Source organism: Tenrec ecaudatus, chromosome Y, assembly GCF_050624435.1.
Source record: "Tenrec ecaudatus isolate mTenEca1 chromosome Y, mTenEca1.hap1, whole genome shotgun sequence".
In the NCBI taxonomy this organism is placed as follows: domain Eukaryota; kingdom Metazoa; phylum Chordata; class Mammalia; order Afrosoricida; family Tenrecidae; genus Tenrec; species Tenrec ecaudatus.
The window spans coordinates 1,830,405-1,850,531 of NC_134549.1; the positions used below are offsets into that span (position 1 = coordinate 1,830,405).

The window sequence follows — 20,127 nt, forward strand, 5'->3', positions numbered from 1 at the left end:
AACAATATTCAAGCACAAGGGTATTTCTTACTAAATTGCTATTTTATATGCATGACATTATCTTTTACATATTTCCTATTTTTTAAAAGGTGAAGTTATATTTAAGTTTTCTAATCGAGCCAGTAATTAACTATTTTTTCTTTGTATGTAAGTTTCCCCTGAAACCAAGGGCTTAAGTAGAAAGCAAATATTTTGAGAATAATGAGGGCAACAAATGTACCAATGTGCTTGATATACAATGGATGTATGTGTGGGTTGTGGTTAAGAGTTGTATGAGGCACCAATAAAAATTTTTTTTTTTAAAAGAAAGTTTCCCACACTAACCTGAAAGCTTTCAGAACTTCTGCTGAGCTGGGGTATATAGACACAGATAATGATGGTATGATCTGAGAATTGGGTTTGTAATTAACTAGAGGCAAGTCTGTTTTTCTGGAGCTTTCTGTGTCTTCAAGTTCATCTCCATTATCTGTGTTTAACATAATGTGAGGACTGTTAAGGCTGGTAACTTTGTGTTTAGATGCCTGCTCAGTGAGATTTGGAGAAGATATTGTGGAGATGGCTGAAGATGATGAAGAGGCATCAGAGTTTTCGGTCTTTGTATTAGTAGTTGGGTGGAAGTTAATGACTTTGTTATAAGTTTCACTATTCACACTGTCACTAGATTTTCTAATCAGCAAGGCAGAGTGCTGAAGATTGTCTAAATTTAACAAATTTGATGATGTAAAATCAACAGGATCAGGACTAGAAATAGCATCTGCTGTCATCTGGTCGAGATGATTAGAAAGGCCCTTAACAATAGCAGAACCATTAAGTATCTTTTCAGCGTGTCTGTTTATTTCAGTCACCAAAGATGTATTTCCAGAATGCTTGTTTTCTTTGGTAAAGGTTATTCCTTGTTGTCCATATGAGGTAGCAATATTCGAGGAAAGAAGATTAACAGCAGCCCCCTGTGTTACTGAAATCATAGGCACAACCGTATGTCCATTCTGATTCTGAGGATCAGTATCAACTGTTTGTAGATACTGGGAAGATTCAGTAGAAAAGAGACGTTGTTCACAATTAGGGCTTCCAAAATGTGAAGTCTGACATTTATGATGCCCCTGAAATTTAAAAAAGGGGATATTAACTTTAATACAATATTATTAGTAGCCAGCTAGCAAATATGAGGTTGCTCAAAATGTTCATATAAATGTGGAAATGAATACTTTATGAAAAATTCTGAAAACCTTTAAAATAAAATCTGTCCAGATAATAGTATAAAATTATTTTAAAAGGCAAGCAAATGTAAACATCTAATTATATAATTAAACTGCAGTCATTAAAAAAGAATATACTTAACAGAATAATAACTATTTTGTGAGAAAATTTTCTGCCCTGCTAAACTTTATATCATTTGTTTATTAGGGGGAAAGAATTTCTGACCTATAACTTTGATAAATTTAAACAGTTTAATTCTGATACATATCTTAATGACAAGAAATATAATTCTAAATTTGTAGATGAATAAGCACACATGTAATAAAAACCAATATAAACCATTAACAAAAATAAGTCCCATGAATGTCTTACCTTATTTAAGTTGTATAGAGAAAGCTTATTAAACTATAAAATTATTATTAAACCTATAATTTAAATGTTAGCATAATTACCCTCAAACAAAAGCAAAACTATTAAATCTTTGAAAAGTATTTCCAGAAATACCTCCTATAAATCTCCCCTTCTTACATGATGTTCAAAGTGCATTGTTTTTAATGACTTGTAAGTAAACAGCACTTATTCTAAAATTATGTAATCAGGAGAAAATACTAGTATAGTTAAAAGTTTAGGGGGCAGTTTTCCACAATAAACACATGTGTCTCAAAGGAAGTTACTTTATAAAAATTATATGGAAACACTGAAAAACAAATTTAAGAGTTTCTAAACTACTATAATTATTACAAATAAAACTATGATGCTTTCCAAAATTATTACAAACCTTTGACCCAATAAAACATTTCAGAATAACTGCAAGAGATTTAGTAATCTGCAGTAGCAAAATCCATCTTCTTTTTGCTTTAACTTAATTTGAATTTGCCACTAATAACAAAATCACCTGTTTGAAAATATTAATGTTCACAAATAGTGAAGAAAAATAATTTGTGTAGAAACTATTGAATGGTAACATGAAGATGCTAGTCTAACCTTCACCTAAAAAACAAAAAGCATTTAAAGATTCATCGTTAATAAGATCTTAAAGTTTAGGCTCATAAGTCATATGCAAAGACAATGCAACTATCTAATTAAAATTATTCAACATGCTTTTGATAACAAGCTCTAATGTTTAAAATACCTGACCAAACATGGTTTTTAGTTTTTAATACTTTGTATTTATTTACAAATTTGACAACTAATTGAAAGATCTAAGATAATCCACTCAAAGATGTTAAATAAAAGTCCTGTCAGAGAAATTCAGAAAAATCAGCCACCATCCTACTCTGACATCATTTAATAAAGAGTTTACTACATGAAAACTGGTTTGATTTTAAAATTAAGACACCGGGCACCTTAAAATAATACATAAAAGACAGTACAAAGGAGTGAAATTTGTTTTAAATGATTTAAAATATAAAAGCAAACACAGAAATTGAGTTAGAATTCTTTAGTTATGTAAAAAAAGTTCACAAACTAAAAACAAACATGAGTCAATATTTAAACATTAAAAAATATAGAAATGGAGAATGAAAAATTCATCCATTAAATAGCAAAATCTTTTGGAATACAGTTTTATATAAAAGGCAGACATTAAAATTGTATCTACATTGTTTCTGTAGCTGTACATTAAAGAATTCTGCTTTTAGCTAGATCTTAAAGGACAAGAAAAACAAGGCCACTTTGAGAACTGGCAGAAATTTTTATTATCTTTCTCAATTCACACTAAGCTCAATAGGAAACAAGAGAAAAGTTATATGGGCCAGAAGATGCTTAGCTGGTAAGAAATGAGTTTTATTTCAATCCCAATAGAAAACTATGTTTCAGGTCCGCTCTATCGACACTAAATAAAGTTGCTATCAGTTCAACAACACACAAATACAATGCACAAAGGAAATAAAGAATATAGAATTAAGGAATAATTCTATTACGAATAATAAGAAAAACTCAGAAAACAAGTGCTACAATAAAATCTTCAAAATACTATAACCAAAAACATTAGATAAGCAACAAAATGAACAGAAAAATTGGTTGGGGTAGGGGGAAGGGATGAAAGAAACCCCCATGTTGATTAAATTATTGCTATATACCAAAATAAGAAAGGAAAGCTAACTTTTAAAGTACAAAATAAATTATAAATAACAGCTAAACCGCTAAAAGTTAAAGAATAAAACTAAATGTCGAAAACAAGTTGACTATTATACAAAAGAAAAAGTGCTATCATAAACCAGTGATTTTTAAAATAAAATATGGAAGACAGGTATCAATAAAACCACATATTCACAGTACTCACCGAAAGCAAATTCAATAGATTTTAAAACAGTTTCCTATCAGCTTATTACAACTAGAATCATATAAGCATAGAACTGTAGTATGTATTTTCTTCTTCCAAAACAGAATTGTTCGTTCTTTGGGCAGTCCATAATACCTTTAATATTTTTCTCCAGCACCATCATTTACATGCATCAACTTTTCTTCTGTTTGCCTTGACAACCTCAATCTTTTCTGCATTCATGTTTACCTCTTTGTGCAGTGGTGGACTGGTTTTCTTTATATAATCTGTACTAAGACTGCAGTACTTAATCTTCATCAGCAAATATTTCAAGGCTTCCTCACTTTGACCAACAAAGGCTGTGTTGTCTGTATAGGATGACTAACTAATAATCCACTATGCCACAAAGGATCCTAGATTGCCATATTTGTTGGTTACATAATCAGTCATCTCAACAGCAGGAAGAGGACATCTCACTACACAGGAGAGTAGTCAGGAGAGTAGAGTCAGGAGTGGGACTCTTCCTTTGGGCCCTAGATCTCTGCACACTGAACCTCATTTGAGAGATGAACAGCAATAGCAAAACTAGTAGTCCGAAAATAAGATGAAGTGGTGGGCTTCACAAAACAAGTAAAGCTGGAAACTTTGGGCCCGGGGTTTGTTTGGGCTGTGGAGAGGAGTGCCCTCTGGACACTCAAATTGAAGAGCTAAACTTGCTGGCCTACAGACTAGAGCTGAGTGCATTTGGCTGAAGACCGTGGTGGAGGCATGTCCTTGAGTATTTATTGGCAGCTTTAAGAAATTTTTGTAACACTGCCAGGGAAAGCTACGTAAGAAACTGTTCTAAGTTAGAACTGTATGCTGATAATTACACACAATTGTTACCTATTAACTTTCTTGAGTATTGCCAGTGAGTTTTGTGTGGCCACTTAATTGAGCCTAAATTTAGAAACAGAGTGTTTGGGAGATAACTGGTGGGTGGATAAAGGATGAAGGAAGGGGTATATCTGATTTAGCCTCATAGATAATGGCTTCAGGCCCCCCAGTAAAATGATTTTTTAAATGATCTTTAAAAAAAAGAAAAGAAATTGGTTTTAGGTGTTGCTTGAGTGGAATTTAATTTTCCGTCATCTATCATATCTGGAGAAGGTCAGACACAGATATCACCTCCACTTCATTTATTTTTACACCTAAAAATAGTGAATTTAAAGGAATAAAAATAAAATTATTCTTAACCAATGTTACAAAAAGTCTGCTACCATTTGGTCAATATTGTCAGGGCTGTATTCTTTCACCGCACTTATTTAATCTGCATATCTGAACAAATAATCATATCAGCTGGTTTATATAGAGTAGAAAATTGAGATTGAAGGCAGGCTTATTAACAACCCATGATATACAGATGACACACTTTACTTGCTGAAAGTGAGGAAGGCTTAAAGCACTTTGACTGAAGATCAAGGATTGCAGCCCTCAGTATGTTTTACAAGTGAATGTAAAGACGACCAAAATCCTCTAAACTGGATTAACAGGTAAGCAAGAAAAGATTGAAGCTGTCAAGGATTTTGCATTATTTGAATCCATGTTCAAATAGAATTATGCGTTATCCTGGGTAAATATGCTGCAAATTACTTCTTTAAAGTGTAGAAAAACAAGAATACAACTTTGAAGAGAAGGTGAGCTTGACTCAAGCCATGGTATTTTCAATCACCTCAAATGCATCTGAAAATTATACACTGAAAAAGGAGGCAAAAGTAAAATCAATGTGTTTGAATTATAGTGCAATGACTCTTAGTTAGTTGCCATAGAGTTGATTCAATAGAATAAACAAAATGATCAACAAATAACTGAGAAAGAATAAATCTACCGCTCTGTCAGAGATGGTTCAACAATGACAAAATTCCAAAAACAACTTTAAGATTAGTCTTAGGAAAAACTTTAAATCTAAAATGCAGTTCCGTTTTTTATAAGGTCCACGGTTAATCCCCAGCAATTAATCCCCAGCAATTAACGTCATAAGCAACTCCACTGAGAGGGATCAGTAAAGCGATTAGGAAAAAATGTCTATCATTGTATCACTACCCTATTATTTGTAGGTTCATGATTCAAAGAGGTAACTAAAAAGGAGCAAACAACAATAGCACAATAATCTCATTTACCAATAATATGAAATTATATATAAGAAATGATTTCTTTTTAAAAATTCTCTTACTTTTATTATGATTTCAATGAATATTTGAAAGTCCCTGTGTATGCACTTTTTCCATTGTTTCAAATTTATTGTAATATTTTTATTGACATATCTTAAGTTATTCTGCCACCACACAATGCACCTGATCACACAAGCCATCTTAGTGCACCAGTTTTTGCAAAAAAATAGCATCCCTTTGTTGTCCCATACACACTTGACCCTGCTCTATGTGACTTCTTTTTGTTTTGGTGAATGAAGAGGGACATGAAAGGTCAGTGATTCGAGGGAAGAGTAGAAGTAAAGAAAACAATGCTTTCCGCCATCCAAACAGATGAATTTGTAATAAGTTTCCAAGAATAGAATAGCAGATTTGGCAAATATATTGAGAAAGGAAGAGTGCTTTGGAGGTGATAATGTTGATTTTTTTTGTTAATTTAATTCTTAATTTGGGGGGTAAAATTCTGGATTTTAGGGGGGCAAAGGGATATCTCCTTGTATGCCCCCAAATTTTGGTCTTTAAAGACACATACTTAAGAACCAAAGTGAAATACAACCTAATACTCACATACTAAATTTTTTAAATATAGAGAGAATGATAATCAATCTTAGCGAGGATCTGTACATATAGAAACCATAATATATTGCTGGAAGAAATGCTGATGTAAAAATTTGTTTGCATTTTGCCAAGAACTTAAACAGAAATGCCTTGGCTCAGTAATATCATACCTCAATATATATCCTACCCACGATGCTGGGGAAAAAAGTAGTTGAAAACAAATATTTAAAAATCTATACAGGGGAGGGGAGAAAAAAATCTATACAAATTATTTTACTAAATATTTTATTTACCAAATATTTTATTTTCAAAAGTATCAATATTAGAAACAACTCATCCAAGTACTCAACAGGTAAAATAATAAACAAATATACTTTTCAGACATAAGTCCAGATTCATGGTAGATGAAAGAAGCTAAACACAAAAACAGAATATTGGATGACTTTATATTAAACTATCCAAAATAAATAAATCTATAGAGAATGATACATTGGATGGGAGACAGCATCGGAAATAACTTCCTAAAGAGTAGGGAGTTCTTTCTGAGATAATAACATTTTATAAATAGATGTAGTACTAATCCATGTTTAGGAATGAATGCTTTAACTGAATAATTGGCTTTAATGTAGTAAAGATTTGTTGTGTGCATTTCTGCTCAATAAAAGTAAATTTTTAAAAACCACACGGTTTTTACATGGAAGTAAAAACTGAAAATTTTAAAAAGCAATACTTGAGTGAATATGGCACACTGCTTTGAAAAATATTTCTGCAGATTAAAGTCTTCAATAATTTACTCTTAAAATAAATAATGTTCTTCAAATGGCATCACATTTCACCCTAATTATAAATTATACTACTCATTTTTCTACTTCCACTTTATAAAATTCTCCAATTTTCAGAGGGTCTGACATCTTGGGCCTTCTAGGTACCAAAAGCTTACACTTCGTGTTTGCCATTTATCAATATAATCAATGTTAAAAATTTTACTGTTTCTACCTCCTCAGAAAAATTAATCCTTTATATGTGGCATATTACTGACCCTAAAGGAAAACAATGTATGTCTGCTGATAATAAAAATCTGTAGGGTTTTTTTTTAAGTCAATAGTACCAGTTTGATTCTCTTAGGGGGGTGTGATTCTTTTTTAAAAAAAAATCATTTTATTAGGGGTTTGTACAACTACATGCCCCTGAGAGGGAGTGATAGCCATACTAGTATGTCTACTCTCAATATTGATCGTGAGCAGTTTTTTCTGTCCTGGATTCCCTGTGTTTCCGGCTCTTATTTGGATCTGTGTACATGCTCTGGTCTAGTTTAAATTGTAAAGTAGAATTAGGATCATGTTAGTGGTGGGGAGAGCACATTAAAGAACAAAAGGAATGTTGTATGTTTTGTCAGTGCTGTACTGCAACTTGGCTGGCTTGTTTCCTCCCTGCAATCCTTCTGTAAGGGGATGTCCAATTGCCTACGGATGGGCTTTGGGTCTCCATTCTTCACTTCCCCTCATTCACAATGATATGATTTTTTTGTTCTGGATCTTTGATGCTTGATACCTGATCCTATTGACACCTCACAATCACACAAGCTAGTATACTTCTTCCATGTGGGCTTTGTTGCTAGACAGATGCTTGTTTATCTTCAAGCCTTTAACAGAACATAGTGTTCTTGCATTGATGAAGCACTTGAGTAGAGACCCAATGTCCATCTGGTCCCTTAATACTAAACCTATAATTATATGTACATAGATCTGTTTCCCAATTATCAAATATAAATGTATTTACATCTGTACATGCCTGTATTTAGACCTCTATAAGTGTTCTATGCCTCCTAGTTCTTTCCTCTATTTCCTTTTTATTTCCTCTGGTCCCACTATCATACATTTGATCAAGGCCTACCAGTACTCCTATACTCTCCTCACCACTGATTTTAGATCACTTGTTCTTTGTTTGTCCCTTGGTTTGTTAACACCCATTTCCTTTCTCCCTCCTTTCCCTCTGTCCTAGGTCCCACCCTCCTCCAAAATCATTGATCCCACTGTTGTCTCCTCCAGATTGTTTATCTCACATATCTTATCTAGATAGGCATTGCAACTATTTTTAAATGTCCAGATGATGTTTTAATAAAGTGCAATAGTATTTTCAGAAATTCTTATACAATAATTATTTTTCATTTTCCTTTGTATATTTCATGTTATTGTGATAATCATAATCTTCCAATGGATAATAAAATACTCAATAAAACAAAAATAAATAAAATACTCATAGTTTAAGTTACAATACTACATGATACAGTTGTCATTTAATTATTTTTTTCAAGTTTTTCCACATTAATTGCCTTTTCTTCTCAAAATAGAAATCAATGAAGATATAGTAGTGATTGAAAGATAAGCCAACAAAGCCGCTAATCCTTCTATAACCTGAGCAGAGTCAGTTAGTTGTTTTCTCCATGGCTCCTCTAGGTTGCCGATGAAGTTTGTGCAGTAATGAGGTAGAGTGAGTATGTTTGGCTGTAGGTAAGGCACATTTCCATTACTTCCATTTTTGTTATATAATTATTGTCCTTCAAAATACTGTCTGAACTCCCTAGCATTTTTATGTGCCAAAAGGTAAATAGCCTGCAGAAAATGTTCCACTTAACAAAGGCTGCTCAGGACAAGCCAGGCGAACTCCAAGTTGAGAGACACTAGGTATTCTATTAGGGCAGCACGTGGCAGCTGGCAAGAAATAGAGTTTGTAGGCAATGATGAACCAATAGGAATACCAGTAGATTGTAAGTGAGCAATTTCTATCTCCCTCATCTTCAAAAAGAAAAAGAAAGTCTACTTGTGTGATTCTGAAAATGAGTGATAGAATAATGAATTGTATCAAACATTAATATCTTTAAATTTTAAAATTATATCGAAAATAGATATTTATAGATATAATTTAGGATAAAGTAAAAATGTACACTTTATAATTAGAGAACCTATTAAATTATGATAATTATGAAAGAAAATGGTTAAAATTAACATACAATAATACATTATTGTTTTTATAGGTCTTTACCTATAAAAATTTATAGGATTTTAAATTTCTATTCTAAGCATAAAACAAATTCTTCAAACCAAACCATTAAAACATTCCCTCCCTAGTTCAAGAAACTTGGTTAAATATATATAACAGTAAACCCTGAAAATATACATGAAATCATGTGCAACTAGTAAGATACCAAGTGTTTTTACTTATATTCCTTTAAAAGAACCATAAACTCTCTGTTACTAGAATATAGAAAGAAAAAATAAATTCTAATCAGTAGAATTATATGTAAACATTAATATACTTTATAGTTATTATCAGGAAAAAATTCAATATAATAGTAAATGTTTTCAAAGTAATGACGCTGTACATACTTGAAGTTGTTGCATTAAGATAAAATGACTCTCCAACTGTTCCAGTGTCAGCTTCTGTGCTGAATTTAAATTATCTCTGTTTGCACGTAGATGTTCCAAGTGCTAGTAAGATGAAAAAAAATACACAAGGTTAAATCTAATAAATTTATATATCTAACCTCCATGAAAAACAAAGAATAAACTCAGAACTTAAGTTCAAAAGTATGATTTCTGGGCCAGAGTAATCAATTTAAAATTAACTAAGAAATTAAAGCAGGTGAAAAACATCAAGCAACCTCCTCTGAGTAAAAGAAGTTCATTATATGTACTTGAATTAATATATTGCAAACACAATAGAATGTCACGGTGAAGTACAAATATATTGTACAAAATTTAAAGCATCACTGTAGTAAATATAAACATTAGAAATAAAGGTCTGATTAAATAATATATGCACTGTGCAAATTATCAAATACAAAATTAAGTTATTCATTTATTCAAATCCACTAGGTCCTATGTGGGAGAACGGTAAACTCTCTCATCCATAAGCAATCACTAGATATAGAAAGTTGGTGTAGCATTTACATAATCTCTCAACAAAGGGTGCCGTAGCACAAGGAAACCCCTTATGGAACCAGAGTCCTGGGGCTGGAAGAGCCATATGGAGACCCACAAAAGCACTGAAAAGCTTCCACTGCCACTTGATCCACAAGACTTTCCACCCACTGGCCTGTCAGCTTTCTTTCTGCATTCAGTATGGTTGCATGAGTCTGAATAAGAATTTATAGACTGGTAATGGGCATAAGGGCTAATATCGAATTTATAGACTTGACCTAGGTTGGGCTGTTTCTTTTTACCTTTTTTGCGGGGTGGTGGGGTTTGTTTTAAACACACATGAGTGTCTTCCTGGCTTTGTTTCTCTAGTCTACTAACATAGAGATTATTAATCAAGACCTCTAATACTTTAATAAATATGGGATATGGACTCATTTTATTTATGTACATACAATGTTAGTTTACTGATATTTAATCTGAGGAACTTGTAAAAACAAGTTGAAAGATTGCTACTGCAAAATAGAAAAAGAAGGGAGAGCTGGGAGGGAAGGGGAAAAAATGAGGAGCTGATAAAAAGAGCTCAAGTAGAAAACAAATGTTTTGAGAATGACTGGCAACAAATGTGCAGGACACGATGTATGTATGTATGGATTGAGAGCAGCATTGTACGAACCCCCAATAAAACAAATATATATATATGGGTTGTTCATAGAAGATTTTTTTAAAATAGAGAAGGAAAAAAAATAGGAGTATTTCATACCTGTAATTTATGTGGTGTCAAACTCCAAGGATAAACTTGTGACTGAGCTGAAGAATGTGAAACATGGCCACTATTCCAGTTATCAGAACTATTCTAAAGAAAATTGATTTTTAAAAATTCAAATGTATTTGGTTAAATTCATATAGTAACAATGACTACTGTGTTCAAATTAACATATATTTAGTATTTGCTAGCAAAAAACAAATACATTTTTATATCATTAAAAATAAATTTCTCATGCAAAATCAAATGTATAAATTTTGGTTCTTTAAAATATCCAAATGGATGATACCTAAATAACACACCAAACACCTAACCAAGACCAATTTCTCTGTATCACACTAGAAAGCGATGATGAAAAGTATATTGTGAACATAAAAGCAAGGAAATAAGTATAATGGAAGAACATAAATTTACTCTTACATTTTAGAGTTAACAGACACAAAAATTGTGATACATACAAAAGAAAATTAACTAAAAGATGTTTTCATCTCCTGGTGCCCAGTATAGATAACATACAAACTAAAAATTTTATTGGGATATTTTCTTTAATAGTATATATACATATAAATGTGTATATATATATACCTTTATGGGACTAGAAGTTCTTTTCCTCTTCGCAGAACTAGACAGGCCATCTACTTGTTTAGAAGTAATCAAGTGTAAAGGCAAAGATTGTTGAGAAATTGGTGTTTGATTGAGTCCTAGTGCAGATTCAGTATTTACATGATGAGGTCTGCAAGCCTAAGAATAACAGAAGCAAGAACAAAAATAAGATTCTAAATATTTTAATGTTACTTCAAATTATAAGCTATAAAATGAATAATTCAAAGGCCATGTGGGACATCACTGATTACATGAATACCAAAGTAAATAGCATTACAATGGGGAATTGTGTACTTTCTTTGAAAATAACTAGGTTTTCTTTTGTTTCTTTCTCATTTTTTTATTTATTAAATAATTGTGGAGTTTTTATTTTTAAAATTGCTTTTAAAATCATGAGACTATACAAAGATTTTAAATTGTTATAAAGTTTTTTTGATATGCGATGGATTTTGTTTTAATCTACAATGTCTTTGCACTTAATATCAAAAGACTTTTTAACTGATAAAAATCAATCCTACACTTGATAAAATAAGCTTGACCACTACAGATCGAAAAGAACCCTTAAAAGCTGGGTAACTACAAAATACAACCCAACTTCTCACCTGCTGTGCTGTGTTCATGGCACCCTGCCTGGAGGTAAGCTCTGCGGGGATTGGTAGGCTCCATGCCTCCTCAATACTAGGAAGTAATTTAGTTTTATTCTGTTGACTACTTTGTGGAAGGTTACACAACTGAGCCTAGGAAAAATTATGTAGAAAGCAAATTTAACACAAGCCTACTTGAGTAAGAGCATGTCTATTAAATCTTACTCAATGCTACAGCTATTTATTTTATAAAGAAAATAGATTCCAAATTTGGGGGTTTAGCAATATGCAAATGAAAATGCAACTCACTCCCTGATACCACATACTTAAAAATGAAGACTTACATTCTTATGTATAATCTCACTACATTTATAGCAAAAGTAGAAAAACAGTGACACTTTATCTCTAAAATCAACAACCTAAAAATGTGGATAGTAAATAGAAAATTATATAAATAAGCATCTATAAAAAATGTGAAAAAGAACATTTTCTAAGTACAGTATATTTTCTATAAAAAAGTAAAATAAAAGTGAACATACATGGAAACATAACAAAATTTTTAATATCAAAACACATCTAGTACAAATTTCCAACCACCTTCATTTGCTTTTGATTAACCAAAAAATTTGTGCTTAAAAAAAATTGTTTTGAGAATTTACCTGTAAATACTTAATTCTTGATGCAAGTGCAGAGATATTACTACAACATTTGCTTCTGGTTGCATTTAAGTAGCATTTAATGGCATCCTGAGGTTGGTTGCAAGATTCATAGAGTGTACCTAGATCCATCCATGCCACAGCATGTCCATGATCCAATTGTACAGCACAAATATAGGCCTGTAAAGCATCCATAGGCTGATTTTGCTGCTGATACAGCACACTGAGAAGAGAAATACATATTTTAAAATGATTTCTCAATACTAGTATGTTAACAAAAAGTAAGGATGACTAAATATAATGCTACAAAAAAGTGAAGTTACTATTTCTATGGATATATTCCATAAATATTTAAACTTTTGAAATAATAACCTATATTCTTCAATTTATACCACATGAAAATGGTAGTTTTCACATCCTCCAGGAATACAAATCAGGTACATTTTAAAGGTTCTTTCAGTTTTGAAAATATAGGATAAAAATATTATGAAGGGACAAGATCTGAACTTTATGGTGAATGGGATATAGTTTAAAAATGAAAGTTTCAATCTATCCTTTGCTATCCTTGAAAAATGAGAAAGTACATTGCCTTAATTGGAGTGGGGGTGTAATCCTTAATATAATATTTCTGGCAGTGTTTATTACCAGTGTAGTTTTTCATTTCCTCAAACTTCATTAGCCTTCTCACCTTCATGGACATCTTGTGTCTCTCTACAAACCCTGTATCAAGATTTTAACTCTGTAATGCCAAAATGTAGGTACCAAAATGCACTGCGCTAACTTTTCTGGTTAAGTTGACCCATTGAAAGTCACTGCTTTCATTGCACGTTTTATTCATTCATTTTTGAAAGGTACCCTAATGAGATGAATATAAGTATATAAATTAGAAAACTTCATGCAGTAATTTACAGATCACAGAGACATATTTTAAATGGTTTAATTTGAAAGAAACCTTCATGTACATGAACTATAATCTTAGTAACAATACTTTTTTATCTACCTTTTTATATGTATCAATTGTTCTTCAGTTATCAATAAAAAACTATTATTTTTAAATAAAACCTTACCCAATTGAACACCAAGTATCTGCACTTGCTTCTGATTTATCAATAGACTGTCGGTAAGATAAAAAGGCATCCTGAACTTTTCCAATACTTGAATAGCACCTACGAGTGGAAAAGATGGAGAGAATCAGAAAATTATGTTAATATTAATACATCCAATATTTATTTGTCAATTTGAATTATTGTATATCAAAGATAAAAACAAGCTAAAAATTTTTTGCAACTATTTACATATACTATATACCAAAATGTTGATTCATTATAATACATCAAAGTTGACTTCATGCCAGTTGAGTTTAGCATTTTGTTTAGTTGGTCAGATTTTTTAAAAGCTGTGTATGCTAAAGATACTAAGTCAAGTTAACAAACTATTGAAAATAAGAGAACCCAAATTTCTTGACTGCTGTAGTATTGTTTGCTACACTTACAAGCATTTAGTTTGAAGTCAGCCTTCCTAAAATATTACCAATAAAGAGTTTAAACCAGATATTGACAATATAAATATTTTTATATATAATGATAGGATAGATCTATGTACATATACTTATAGGTTTAGTATTTAGGTAGCAGACAAACATTGGGCTTCTAGGCAAGCACTCCTTCAGTGCAAGAACACTGCATTCTAATAACCTGGCATTCTGTGATGATCACCTTCCTCACAAGATAGCTGAAGACAACATGGGTGCATAAGCAAATGTGGTGAAGAAAGGTGTATCTGATGCCACAGTCTTTTGCACATAATAGAGCTTCTCTGATTACCAGCCCAGCATACAGATTGAGTAAGTTTGGTAAGAGCACACAATTTTGACACACACCTTTCCTGATTTTTAAACCATGCAATATGCCCTTGTTCAGATTGCACATCTGCCTCTTGATCCATGTTGTGCACAACTACAATGAACTGTTCTGGAAATTCCATCCTTATCAAGGTTATTCATAGTTTCTTATGACCCATCCAGTTGAATATCTTGGCATAGTCAGTAAAACACAAGTAAACATTTTTCTGGGATTCTTTGTTGTCAGTAAAGATCCATCTGACATGAGCAATTTCTTGTTCCAAGTCCTCTTCTGAATCTGGCCTGAAACTCTAACAGTCCCTTGTCAATGTACTGCTGCAATGATTGTTGGATGATCTTCAACAACATTTTATTTGCATATGGGGTCAGTGTCATTGTTCTATAGTTTGAACATTCTGTTAATTCATCTTTCTTTGGAATGGGAACAAATATGGATCTCTTCCAGTCAGTTGCCGAAGTAGTTGTGTTTCAAATTTCCTGGCATAGACAAGTAAGTGCTTCCATTGCTTCATCAGCTGTTGAAACATTTCAACGGATATTGCATCAATTCCCTGAGTCTTGCTTTTGGCTACTGGTCTCCATGCAGCTTGAACTCTTTCCTTTAGCACTACTGGTGGATGCTCACATGCTAATTCCATAATTTGATAAATGTTTACCAGTAAATGCAATATCTACTTTATTGTGTTATTAAGGAACCAAAGTTTTTGTGTATAGTTAATGCCAAACTAATTATGAGAATAGAAAAAAACATACATTAAATATATTGTTAAATAAGTACTCTAATACAACACTCATACTATTAAAAAATCTTGCTAAAAGTAATAATATACACTTAAATTTTAAGTCACTGTGATTTCTTTTCTTATTTACAGGTACACAGCTTATAAAATTTTATGCCAATATAACTGAAACATGCATAGACTGGCAGCTGTTTTTTAAAAACTGAAGTCATACATCCAGGAACTTAGAATTCAGTGGCAAAAATGGAACAATAACAAAAATGCAATGAAATAATTTTAAAACCTTGTTATTTCATTTCCCGGTGCACTAAAAGTTGAATTTACACTGTAGATCATTAGGAGCCCTGGTTACGGGTGAACTACTAACCACAGGGTTACTACATAAAAACTGTCACACTCTGAAAAAAGATAAGGCTTTGTATTCCCCTACAACTTTCCTCTAGTTTTTTAATGCATTCCCCTCTCCCCACTAACATGACCCAACTTCTACCTTTCAACTGGCTAGACCAGAGCATGTACATGGGTACAGATAAGAGCACAAAGCACAAGGAATTCAAGACAGATAACCCCCTCAAAGTCAATATTGAAAGTAGCCATAGCAGTAGGGAAAAGGGAAGGTCGAGGAAGGGGGAACTGATCACAATGATCTACCTACAACCGTCTCCCAAGGGGATGGATAACAAAAAAGTGGGTGATGGGAGACATCAGTCAGTGAAAGACATTAAAAAATAATAACTTATTAATTATCAAGGGTTTATGAGGGAAGGAGGGAAAGGGAAGCAGCAGAAAAAAATGAGAAGCTGACACCAAGGGCTCAAGTAGAAGGCAAATGTTTTCAAAATGATGATGGCAACAAATGTACAAATGTGCTAGACACAATGGATGATGTATGGATTGTGACAAGTTGTATGAGTCCCCAATAAAATGATTCTGTTAACTTTAAGAATTGTTATAAATCCCACAGCAATAACAATAAGGTTTTCTATTACAGAGATATTCACAATGATATAATAATGCTACAAATATTTCTGATCAAATATAAAAATCCCTGACATAAACTCATTATACTCCCTAGAAGTAGAAAAAGGGGCTGTTTTGTTGTGGTGACAATTCCAGTATGGGAAGGATACAACATAAACTTTTGTCACAATTGAGTTGATTTTCATTTATGGTGACCATAATTACACTATACAACAGAATTACACAATAGCTTCCAGGGCTACCTCCTTTATTGAAAGGAATCCTGGAATTGACATCCTTAGAGAAAGGCGCCCTGCAAAGTCAGTAGCTCATACCTACTACTGGCTTTGAAAGAAAAAGACTGTATGTTCCCAATGAGATGTACTCTCTCAAACATTCTACATAGGGTCACTATGACTGAAATAAATGGGATGGCAACGGTCATTTTTATATATCTTTATGGTAACAGTCACAATTTATTTTTTTCATCTGAATGGCTGAAAGTTCATTACTTAATTACTTAAAAACTAGATGCGAAAGGAGTGCTCACAATTTAAATCTTAAAACTAGAAATGATTTCCTGAAAACTATGCTCCAGAGGTTTAAACAGAAAAATGAACCCACAAACAAAAGAGGAAGAGTCACCACAAACTGATGATTTAGAACAAAAAATGATTTAGAACAAGTTAAAAAGAAATGATGGAAAAATCAAAATTTTATCTGAAAAGATGCCTTTTATGTTCACATTTTGCCAGATAATAGTAGTAATTTACATTTGATAAGACACTTTAAAACATTTCTCAGTCAAATAATGAGGGCAATGAATGTACAAATGTGTTTTACACAATTGATGTATGTATGGATTGTGTTAAGAGTTGTATGCGTCCCTAATAAAAAGATTTTTTTTTTTTAAATCACAAGGACTAGGAATCAATTTGATGACAGTGAGTTTGGGAGGCAATGTTAAATGAGGAAAATAAAGTATTGGAAAAACCTAAATAAAATACTTTGTCTTAAAAAAAAACATTTCTCATCCTCTAAAATTAGTAATAATGCCAATCACATGAGGAAAAGGGGAAAACAAAATTGAAGCAGAGGAAAAATGTCTTTCTAGAAGGGTATTATATTCAGAGATAACAATTTTTCCAATGAGCAATCTTCTTATATTTAAATGGTATTAACATTGTATGGAATTATGGTGGTTAAACTAACATTTTGAATTATAAATAATGCTCAAATTTGACAACATTTCCGTAGAGATAAACAAAGATATCTGGCAAGTCTCACCTTCCAAGGAAATACCAAGACTGGCCAGAATTAGGATCTGCTGCCAATGACTTCTGAAGATACTCAATTGCACAGTTTTCTTTGGTGACTTTTCCTACTAGTTGATCTACATTATGATGCATCCAACCTATAATATGAAAAAATATGTTAAGTATTTGACCATGAATCAAGTATTTTTATAAATACCACCTAAACTAGGAATGTTATAAAAATTAGAATGAATTTTAAGTAATTCTATTCCATTATTTTGGTTCCATTTTCTTATTCAGAATTGCTAAAGTTAACGCATATGAAAATTTATTTAACTATATAAATGGCAACCAAAGGTATAAAAGACTTCTAAAGAAAAGATTGTAATTTAAAAAGGTTGATATTCTTGTCCACATTCCTAGGTGAAACCAGTCTCATATGCTTATCATATGCATATCCCAATCATGGTCTCTCTCCCACTTGTGTATGTAACCCCAGTTACACAATTATGATTGTGAGAAAAAATTCCAAATTGGACTATCTTCAACAATTAAAGGGAACAAAAAATATCAAGAAGTATATGACTAAGAAGAGTATGACTAAGGAGTCATAGCTCAAATTGACAGCTGAAAAGACAATCACTAGAACACTGGCACATGAAAAATGGTCTCACAGGGATGGAATTAAACTGGAGAGGGAATCTGTCCCAGATAAATAAGGAAATACGTAAATGCCAAAAAGCTTTTAACTCCACAGTACTCAGCCAACGAGGTACAGGGGAGGCACTTGCAAACTAGGGAATATATAATGCTTACAACACATCAGTTGCAAACTGGCCCATTTTATTGTCTGAGATTTGGCCTTCGGTTTTGCGAAATTTAGCAATAAAGGCTAGGTCTCAATAAAGTATGTACAGGCTGGATTTATTGAGTGTTCATTGGTAACCATTCATAATTATCTACCAGTAACCACATATAGATAAGGAGGTTCACCCATGTTCTCACACTAGACATGGAAAAATTTAGAGTGCTGATTTTACCTATGTCTCAGTACAAATGGACAAGTGGCACAGAGAGTCAAGCATTGGACTGCTATCTGAAATGGACTGCTATCTGCTTTCCGAGCAACAAAACAGCCTCCTTTGTTGACTTATATTGCTTATTATGATTTCAGAAACTCTGGGAAGCAGTTTCTGTTTTAACCTATGTTAAACCTTAAGTGTAACCCTTAGTGAAAATCAGCTTAATAAACAAGATTTCTTTTAAAAAGTTATAATGTAGGCATTTTTAAGGAATGCAAAAAGGAAAAATGTGTAAAGAAACTAAATTTAGGCGGGTGGAAACAAAACTTTTTTAAATCAAAAAACTTAATTAAACTTTATTTCACTACTGTTCTGTGTAGTATGTAAATAATTTGGAAATATATTAAGCATCACTGTGCAAAATTGAGTTTAACTGGAATTTGTTGTCAACTAGAAGTTTCTATTTATTTTGGGGGAATGATATATTCAAATATATTCAAATATTGTGTACATTTTCCCTCATTTTAATGGGTGATTATGAGACATGACAACAATGTATTGGAATTTTTTTTTTTTTTTGCCATTAGTAAGAGGTCAACACTGAGACATTGAATGGAGTCACTTTATTAGGGTTGGGAGAACTCCCTGGAGGGAAAGGAGAGCAGAGAAGGGGACTGGAGCATCTTGAGCTCCCAGGGGGTTCTGAGACCAAAGGAGTTTGGTCAAGGAAATCAGGCCAGTTGATGGGGCAATGGATGTTTACAGGATTCGGGTCAGGGTAATATATGCAAATGAGGTGAAGAGAGCTGCTGGTGCTTGTGCCAATAAGGAGAAGGGAGGCTTCCTGGTGTGCAGCTGCAGAGTCTGAGTCCTTCAAAGACCAGCTTCTTGAAATGTGGAGGAAGAGGCTGCACAGTCCAGCTCTGGCCTTGAGAGGCATGGTGGGGAAAGGGCTGTGTGGAGCCTTCCCTGATAGATAAGGTCATTGGAATGCTGGAGGCAGGGACTGCAAAGGGACTGTCTTTCTCAGAGGCTGGGGGAAGGAGCCCAGAAAGGGGAAAAAAACAAACTTTTACTACTAATTTGGATTCCACAAACCATATGGTCTTTAAGATAGAGCAGATACTCTGACATTTATCTGATTACTGACAAACTTCATGTAAAAAAAAAAAAAAGCTTCATGTAACCTGAACTTACTTCTTCCTTTGCAGTTAACCCTGTTTGTTTTGTTTTTCACTCCATGTTCCTAGGTAATTTGGCCTGGAGGGTCATTAAGACATTCAACGAGATTGTTCAAGCTTTATAAATGTTACTATTATGGTAGGCATTTTATAATTGATACTCATGATCTTTTTAACTTTGATTGCTAATGTGTTTCTTTCAAATCAATTAACTTACCAATAGGCTTAAGTTCTTTACTTTTTTTTAACTCAATGCCTCTTCACATTAATGTAGACCTTTCTTAATTTATTCAATGTAGGGATGGATTGTGATGAGCTGTTCAAATCCCCAAAAAATTTTTAATGGAACAAAATTCACTTACCCCCCCCTAAAT

At 32.7% G+C, this 20,127-nt stretch overlaps 1 protein-coding gene across 2 annotated transcripts in view; it reads right to left on the bottom strand.

Moving 5' to 3' along the window:
- Positions 1 to 20,127, bottom strand: part of LOC142435557 (lysine-specific demethylase 6A-like) — a 163,039-nt gene that overhangs the window by 53,121 nt on the left and 89,791 nt on the right. Inside the window, exons 10-17 of one of the 2 annotated variants that reach the window (XM_075539784.1) lie at positions 17,582 to 17,708; positions 13,801 to 13,899; positions 12,737 to 12,956; positions 12,096 to 12,230; positions 11,476 to 11,631; positions 10,888 to 10,980; positions 9,594 to 9,695; positions 325 to 1,100 (exon numbers count right to left, since the gene is read on the bottom strand). In XM_075539784.1, the coding sequence (XP_075395899.1) occupies positions 325 to 1,100; positions 9,594 to 9,695; positions 10,888 to 10,980; positions 11,476 to 11,631; positions 12,096 to 12,230; positions 12,737 to 12,956; positions 13,801 to 13,899; positions 17,582 to 17,708 (1,708 nt within the window). The remainder of the gene's footprint in view (positions 1 to 324; positions 1,101 to 9,593; positions 9,696 to 10,887; positions 10,981 to 11,475; positions 11,632 to 12,095; positions 12,231 to 12,736; positions 12,957 to 13,800; positions 13,900 to 17,581; positions 17,709 to 20,127) is intronic. The other variant, XM_075539785.1, reaches the window with a different exon arrangement.